The 9,287-nt window shown below is 36.5% G+C and overlaps 1 protein-coding gene across 1 annotated transcript; it reads right to left on the bottom strand.

Annotated features, from left to right (window-relative positions):
• Nucleotides 1-5,644: 5,644 nt before the first annotated feature.
• On the bottom strand, nt 5,645-6,851 carry LOC131856870 (uncharacterized). The gene is made up of 2 exons (XM_059208821.1): nt 6,323-6,851; nt 5,645-6,093 (listed from the first exon to the last, which is right to left on the bottom strand). Exons 1-2 carry the CDS (start codon nt 6,849-6,851, stop codon nt 5,645-5,647), a joined length of 978 nt encoding a protein of 325 aa, XP_059064804.1.
• Between the last annotated feature and the right edge of the window lie 2,436 nt (nt 6,852-9,287).

Genomic DNA, 9,287 nt, shown 5'->3' with positions numbered 1-9,287 from the left:
ATATTGATCCCTTTCTTCAATACATATCCTTTTTGACATCAATGATAAGATTATTAGACCAAAATCAACAATCTCCCCCTTTGTCATTGATGGCAAAACTCAACTCATTGTACGTTGCTTAGTATCCTATACAATGCAACCCCCCTTTGATCTTTCCTCCTACACTGTAACTGCCAATACTCAACGATCAACTGACAAATCTCTCCCCCTTTTTCATCAATGAGAAAGGGTGGACTGAAACTCTGTTCCAGGGACAAACTAAAAGTGCATAATGCTCCCCCTAAGAAAAAGCTCTCTCTTCAGGAACATTTCACGAGGAAGAAAGGGGTAAAACCCCCAACTTCTGTCGCAAAAATACACATCTCCTTGGGAAGTGGCTTTGTAAAAATGTTTACAACCTGGTCCTTTGTGGCCAGATACTCTAGTCGAACCTCTTGATTTGCAACCTTTTCCCTAAAAAAGTGGTGCTTGATAGCTATATACTTCGTTCTGGAATGCATCACAATTTTTTTTTGATATATTAATGGCACTGGTGTTGTCACAAAGAATCGGTATTGGCTCTTCATACTTTACATTGATGTCTTTCAAGGTCTGTTTCATCCATAATAGCTGAGTGCAACATGAAACACCAACAATATATTTTGCCTCTGCAGTTGACAATGACAGTCTTGTTTCTTGCCATGCTAGGAAACCAATTTGTTCCCAAGAAAGATTGCACCACCACTAGTGCTCTTTTTATCGTCAACACACCCTATCCAATCAACATCTGTATAGACATATAAAATAAAATGTTTTCCTTTAGGATACCATAAACCATAGTGTTTTGTACGTTGTAGATACTTGAATATCCTTGTGACTGCCTTCACATGAGTTTCCTTTGGAGTAGCTTGAAACCTTGCAACCATGCATACAACATGCATTAATCATACCTAGAAGTAGTTAGATACAACAAACTTCCAATCATTGATCTATACATTGTCTGATCTGCCAATGCAGATTCATCATCTTTGCTGAGTTTACACCCTATCACCATGGGTGTGTCGATTGGATTGCAATGTTTTATCCAAAACATCTTTAACATTTCCCTTATATACTTGGTTTGACAAATAAAAATACCTTTGTCAGTCTGAGTGATCTGCAAACCAAGAAAAAATGACAACTCACCTAACATGGACATTTCAAATTCATGTTGCATAGCTTCAGCAAATACTTAACATATCTCATCATTGCTTCCCCTAGAAATTATGTCATTAACATACACAACCATAATCAATTAATGATCTCCTTCAGATATAATAAACAAATTACTATCTACAACACCTTTTCTAAATCCTTCTTGTTGTAGGTATGAATCCAATCTTGCATACCTGGCTCTAGGAGCTTGTTTCAGCCCATGCAATGCTTTCTTAAGTTTGCATACAAAATTTTGATCTTTTGCTGACAACCAACCTTCTAGTTGCTCAATATATATTTCCTCTTCAAGATTACCATTTAGAAATGCAGATTTGACATCCATTTGATACACTTTGAAGTTCTTGTAGATTGAGAATGCAAGAAACATTATGATTGCTTCCAAACGTGCCACAGGTGCGAATGTTTCTTCAAAGTCTATTCCCTCAACCTATGCATAACCTTTGCACACAAGTTTAACTTTGTTTCTAACAACTTTACCTTCATTTAATCTGTTTCTAAATACCCATTTGGTTCCAATTATATTTTTTTCCTTAGGTCTAGGGACAAGCTCCCATGTTTCACACTTCTCAATCTGATTGAGTTATTGCATGGCATCAACCCAATTCTCATCTTGACTTGCTTCTGTGAAGTTCTTAGGTTCAACCAAGGAAAGTAAAGAAAAACTTTCAGGTTGAGTATCATTTTTAGAATGATCTTTTTGTGTCCTCATTGCAATCTTTCTCCTTGTCAGCACACCTACATTTTTATCACCAATAATCCGCTCTTTTGGATGGTCTCTTTGTACAACTTTTGAAGGTGCCTTTGTGTCTTTCCTTGTTGGTTCCTCGACTATTGGCTCAGTATGAATTGGTTTAGGTTCATATGAATCATCTTGAGCTGCTGGAGTACAAAGTTAATCCTCATCAAATTTTACATGTATGCTTTCCACAATTCTATGCAGTCTCATATTATATAATTTTTATGCCTTGCTTCTAGAGAAATATTCAACAAAGTATCCTTCATCTGATCTAGCATCAAATTTACCAAGATTGTCATCATCATGTTTTATGTAACACATTTCCAAACATCCTAAAATGACTAACCAAAGCTGTCCTTCCTAACCATAACTCATAAGGAGTTTTGGAGCTATTTGGTCTCAGCCACACTCTGTTTAAAATGTAAATTGTTGTATGAACAACATCCTTCCAAAATATGTCAGCTAATTTTTGTTGGACACAATGGATCACTGAGAGGGGGGTGAATCAGTGATTTAAACACTTTTTCTTCGACAGGGAGATATCGGTAATATATATAAAACAAACTGAGTGCTAACTGGTAGCCTAAACAGTGCAAATTAGGTGTGTGAAAGGATTTGCTAAAACATTAACATAACACATGCACAAGAATGCATAACACAACACTAGATACGAGGAAAACCCAATGTGGGAAAAACCTCGGTGAGAATAGCTGTTGAAGATCTTCTGCTCCAATCTAGCCTCACAATGTAAAATATCTGATTACAATTTTAGGGCTCCAACCCAAGGAGCACCAACCCTTGATTTATGAGCACCAACTCAAAGGAGCACCAACCCCTGCACTAAGCTCCAACTTAGTGAAAAGCAATATAAAGATTTTAAATACAAAATGAGATCTCTGTTGCAAAAGAAGTTTTGTAACCTTACAATATTCTATTCTGTCGGTTTCAACTTTACCGGTCTGTGTTCTCTCTACCCACTCTACAAATTTGCTTTGCTGATAACTTTTCTAAGTCCCCTCACACAATTTATTCACTTCTTCAACTCACACTTGATCTCTCTTTGTCAGGTATAACTTTTGCTGGTTTGTCACCTCTGTGTTCTATGCTCACTCCACTGGTTTGTTCCTTTCACCGGTTTACCCCGCTTCTCCTTATTGGTACAATCTTTACTCATAAACACTTCAAGTGTTTATCTCTTTGGCTCTTAGACAATAATTTCACACTTGCCTTCACTCTGCATCAGCATCAATCACAGTCTCAAGTCATCATATTTAAGCTTGAGCTTTCTCGCCAAGAATCAATTCAAACTAAGGGCGGTTAGGGTTTCCTTCACCCGATCAAATCTGCATCAGATCAGATCCAATCTACCTTGGATCGATCACCTGCATTAGAGGAATGCATCTGTATGCGTTTTCCATCATCCAATGCATATTTTCTAAAGATAGCAATCTTGACCATGATTTTCGGCCTTGAAATCTGCCGACTCATTTATAGCTTTGTTGTTTCCTTCTCAAGGTCCTCTTGCAATTGGATTTCTTTGCTTCGATCCAAGTGCCAACTACTTCCTGATCTTTCTCTGTGATTCTTCCTCGAGCCGCACCAATCTGTTACCATTCTGTGATTTGTGGCTGTTTCATTAATGTCAACTAACTGTTCCAACAACCATGTCGATGGATACTTCACCAACCTTTGCATGCTTGCCACCTCAGCTCCACATGGCATCATGTTGGTCATATACTTAGCTCATTGACACATGGTCGGTTTACACTTGAATATTCAACAAACTCATACCAACACAAGCCCTTACTAGTGAAACCTCCTTCTGGTAATCAATAGTGCACACTACACCAGTAGCACATCTTCACCTCCAGTGATTTGTGATCATTTTAACATTTTGCCTCTTCATCATAAACAGGCAACCAACCTCCAAACCGATCTATGCTCTACCAGTTATCACTCAACATACTAACACACACATGCATCTCACCTCATACCAGTGAGGTCATTGATAGTCTCAATACCTACTTGTCTTCCACCCTACCGGTTGCCAAGCTTTCATGTTAATCTTCCTTATACCGGTTCAATCTTCTTTATATCGGGTGAGATACCTTTATCGGTAGCCTGCAATACCTGTTGACATCAATGACAATTCAATGCCAACAATTTTGACTCATTCAACAAGGTTCTTGCCATTTCTCGCACTGTCCTATTTTTCCTCTCAACCACACCATTTTGTTTCGATGTTTTAGCTGTAGAAAATTTATCTTTTCATACTATATTTTTCACAATAATATTCAAATTCATCTGATGTGAATTCTCCACCTGTGTCAGGCCTTAAACATTTCAATCGTAGGTTCATCCAATTTTCTTTCATAGACCTAAAAGTTTTGAATTTCTCAAATGCTTTTGATTTTTATTTCAAGAAGCACACCCAAGTCATTCTAGTGAAGTCATCTATGAATAACATGAAATATCTTTCACCATTCCAAACTTTTGTTCTCATGGGTCCACACAAATCGGTATGTATCAGCTCAAGCGATCTTGTAGTTGAATGCTCTTTAGTCTTAATTTTCACCTTTGTTTACTTGCCAATTTGACAATGTTTACATACAATGTTTGATGACTTTGTGATAGCAGGCATACCTCTTATAGCCTTCTTTGAGCTTATTTTGACTAGACTGCCAAAATTCATATGTCCCAACCTTTTATGCCACAACTAGCTTTCATCCTTTTGACTCATGAGACATTTGGATCCATTCTTTTCCTTGAGCTTATTAAGTATGTGCAAATTTTCATTTGTTCTATGTGTATTAGCAATTACTCTTCCATCTTTTTTGATATCACATCCTTTCAAGTGTGAAATACCACATTGTATCCATTATAGCACATCTGACTAACACTAAGCAAATTGTGTCCCAACCCTTCAACATAGAAGACATTTTGCGTTTTTGTTCTCCCATTATCAAAACTGATTGAACCTTTTCCAACTATGGCAACAATGTCATTTGATCCAAATCTTACTCTTCCTTTGCACATCTCTTTTAAGGAGAGAAATTTACTCTTGTCACCAGTCATATGATTTGAACAACCGCTGTCAACATACCAAGTACCATTCTCATCTTGTGCATGAAACACTGCTTGGACAAGAAGAGACTTCTCTACATTCTGCTCTTCCTTCTTCACATTCCATTCTCTTTTAGTTTCTTTCTTCTGATCTATTTCAGATCTACTCCTATTTTCTTCCTTTTCATGAGTATTTATTTTCTTATCTTGTTTGGGAGACTTTACACCACTTCTACAAACTTTTGCTATATGACCAAAGTTGTTACATTTATAACACACTATATTGATTTTGACTTATGAAAGTGGTTCTCCTCATGTTGAACCTACAATCTATGATCTTATGATCAAACTTATTACAAGAGAAGCAATAACCAAGAAAAGAATGATTACTTGATTGCTTGTTGTTGCCTGGTAGGAGGTGATCTTTTGAATCTTCCTTTCTTACTAATAACATTAGTGAATCCCTCCGTATCTTTATTTTTCAGATTTTTTGTCAGCTATCACATCCTCCTTTTCGACAATAGATTGGGTCTTCTCTTCAAACTTTACAAAGACATCAATGATTTTGTCTTTGTATTTCTTCTTATCTGTCACAGTGTTGTTAGAACATCATCCCTTCTCACATCCTAGCCCAGTCGAGATATTAGATTTTCATTGTTTACTCAACATGTTATCCAAGGCTTCAATGCATTTATCATACTTCCTTAGACATAAAATCCCAACCTCAAGTAGCTCACGTTCCTTTTCTTTGTCCTGCAATTTTTCTATCAAAGCATCCTCTATCTTCTTCGATTCTTCAATTTTAGTTATGAGATTGATGACTAGTGCTTCAGATTCCTCAATATTCCTTTTGTATTTATGATTCTTCTCTCTTTCATGGTCTAGTTCATTCAAAGCAAAAATGAGCTCTCCTTCCAAATTGACCTCAACTTCTTCTTCACCAGATCTAATTGATTCATTATCATTCTTTTCAGTCTCAATCACAACAATTGCCATGAATAAATAATCTTCGCTTCCAAGTTCTGTGACATCTTCAACATCACTTTCAACATCTGAGGTACCACCATCTTCTTTGGAATACAGACTCTTTTGGTTCCTTCCTTTTTTATACTAAGGAATTTTTGATTCATTTTCGTTGTCCTTTTTGTTTCTACATTGGGATGCATAATGTCCTATTTTGCCACATTCAAAACATTTGAATGGTAGTTTTCCTTTGCACTTACCCGATCCTCTTCTTAATCTCCTTACAAAGTTGGCCTCTTCATGGTCAATCTTTGAATCTTCCACCTCAATAGCCTTAAAATGCAACTTCTCTCTTTGATGCATCACCTTTTCCTATTCTCATTTCATATGCAAAAAGAGATCCAAACAATTCATCCATAGAAATTTTATCTAGGTCCTTATATTCTTCAATATCAAAGAGTTTTGAGTCATACTTGGAGGGTAGAGATCTTAACACCTTCTTCATGATCACAACATCCTTAATCTCTTCACTGAGTTCTTTGATAGCATTGACAACTTCATCCACTATGAGCAAATATTCCGCAATTTGTTCTTCTTCCTTCATCTTCAATCCCTCAAACCAAGCTTTAAAAGTATGCAATTTTGCTTGCTTAACTATGTCATCACCTTCATAGATACTATGAAGTTTATCCCAAATATCCTTTGCAGTTTTACATTGTATTACCTTGACAAATTCTGAGTTTGATTGTCCACACAATATGCCATTCTTTGCTTTTGCATTGCTCTCATATTTCTTCTTCTCATCTGGAGTATATGGAGAATTGGTAGGAGGTGTATACCCAATCACAATTGATTGCCAAATATCAAATCCAAGAGAAGAAATGTAGGATTCCATTATGATCTTCTAGAAAACATAGTCTATACCATTGAACAATGGTGCCTTGTTAGATGAAGCTCCTTCATTACCAACCATTTGTTCAAGAACAAGATCTACCTTGAGTAGTTAAGCCTATACTAAGTCTGATACCAATTGTTGAACACACAAATACACTAAGAAGGGGGGGGCAGGGGAAGTTTGAATCAATGTATCACTTTAACAATTATAAAGACACTTTTCAACACTCACAAGTAATTAACTATATAATGCAAGATATACATGGAAAACCCAAGATGGGAAAAACCACGGTGGAAAATGCTGCTTGGAGCTACTATCCAAATCCAACCTCACAACTGTATCAACTAATTACAATTAATTTGAAGGCACCAACCTTTAGGAGACACCAATCCCCCACACTTTATGGACACCAATCCAAAGGAGCACCAACCCCCTTACAATAACTTACTCAGAATTTTGGGACACCAATCCCTTTACAACATACATGACTACAATCTTGATGCAATACAATTAATGCCAAAAACATGGATTAAAATGAACCTCTATGGTTCTTCTCCGTCTCTTTAGAAATTTGGTTCACACCCTTTCAGCTCTACAACTCTCCCTTCTTTGTTGTTTAGATTGATAAAACAATATTTGCTCACACTCTTATCAACTTCTTTACAACTTCTAGATCTTTCTTCTCAATGAAACAACATCAACCTTTGTATCGATTTACATTCTATTTTTATGCTCTATATTCACCTCCAAAAAGTTGGTCATACAAGACATCATTTACATCGTAATCATGCAACATGATTTGTACATTTTTCTATGCTACATTAGGATCGTCCATTCAGTCGGTTTGCACTATGTTCTTACCATCACAACATATAGAATCCATCTCATTTTGTAACTCATCACAGGCCATCCAATTGCATTCAATAGATAGTTGTCTAAATTGACTTGTGCAAGTTCCCAGAATGCTCTATTATTGCACCAAAACAAGTTCCTCTAGATCCCTTAAATTTAGACCATTGATCAACACAATTTTACTAAAAATATTTGTCATTCTTACCACCGTGGCAGTTGCACACGCCACATCACATTACAACTTTTTCAATCTCCCTAGATCTTCTTCTGTATGTCATATCAGAGAGACTTGAAAGTCTCTTGTCGACACTCTCCTTCACATTTCTCTTAGCTTTCGAATTGAGCTCAAAAACAATATTAGAGAGACATGGAAAGGTCTCTCTTTGAGGATATCATGTCTGATCGATATAGTCAACACTTCAAATCCATATAATTTTGCAACATATCAAAGAGACATTACAAGATCGATGCGACTTAAGACAAGTCTCATCGAAATGCATTGCCTTATTGATATCAACTTCGTGGTTTCCACACAACTTGTCACTTACCATATCGTTGTGACACCATTATATCAAAGAGAGGAGTTTATATCTCTTGTCGATAACACCTCCTACCAATGGCCTTAGTCAAAACCATGATCGAAGAGACATGAGCATGTCACCTCGACACCCACTTCCATATTCGCATCAAAGAGTGAGATCAAATCACATTGAAAGCATAGTGTCTCCTCGATGAACTTCCACAACACTGTCCCGTCGATACAACTTGCACCGAGCATGCTCCAAATTGAGCAGCAAAACCATGTGAGCTATTGCTCACTTACTAGCTGCATGTTGGGTTATATAAATAACTAATAGTTTTTCTACACCAACAATGTGGGATAAAGAGCCAAGATAGTCATTTGCATAGTTTTCTCTTTTTGCACACAACCTGTTTGTTCTTCCTGAAGGTGCACACACGACCTATCCATTCTGCCCGAAGGTGCACAACACTATGCCAATCAATCCTTAAGGCGTCTCAGAGGCTTCTCTGTTTCTCTCTATCATGACGCCCCATCTTGGTATTGATCCCTTCCTTCAGTACATATCCTTTTTTACAACAATGAAAAGATTATTAGACCAAAATCAACTCGAAGAGGATTTTGTTTGTGGTCTTATGATTTTTTTTTGTTCTAGGAAAATAATATCAGAGGAGAAAGATCCTTTAATTTTTCTAAAACAAAAATTGTTGGAAAAATTTATAAACCATCGTAACTTTGGGTTGGTTGTTTATAAGGTTTTTGTGATGTCACATCTTTAAAAGTTTTTTGTTGTTCCTTGGATGTTCTTTGTTGTTTTATTATTTTTATTGCTAAATCTTTCCTCTTGTAAAAGTGTCTCAATGAAAGGAGAAATAGAAACGGTTTCCCATCTCAAAATAGTTTTAGTGACTATACAAAGAAAAATGAGCATACTCTTCTTATTCATCCTTGAAAATGAAATTATATTTGCACCAAGAAACATATTGGCTTGCTTCCACCATATGAAAATTAAATCAACACCTTTTGAAGAAAATGACAATGGGGAGGCAATGATGTTCAAAAGA

Source organism: Cryptomeria japonica, chromosome 7 (genome assembly GCF_030272615.1).
Source record: "Cryptomeria japonica chromosome 7, Sugi_1.0, whole genome shotgun sequence".
In the NCBI taxonomy this organism is placed as follows: Eukaryota; Viridiplantae; Streptophyta; class Pinopsida; order Cupressales; family Cupressaceae; genus Cryptomeria; species Cryptomeria japonica.
The sequence above is the reverse complement of the archived record's forward strand: the minus strand, read 5'-3'. Positions and strand labels throughout refer to the sequence as shown.

Excerpts from the sequence above, each read along its gene's own strand:
- LOC131856870 (XM_059208821.1), bottom strand. The coding sequence starts at position 6,851 with ATGGAATCCTACATTTCTTCTCTTGGATTTGATATTTGGCAATCAATT. Across the intron at positions 6,094-6,322 it reads TGAAATGAGAATAGGAAAAG|GAAGGAACCAAAAGAGTCTG; the intron begins GTGATGCATCAA and ends AGTATAAAAAAG.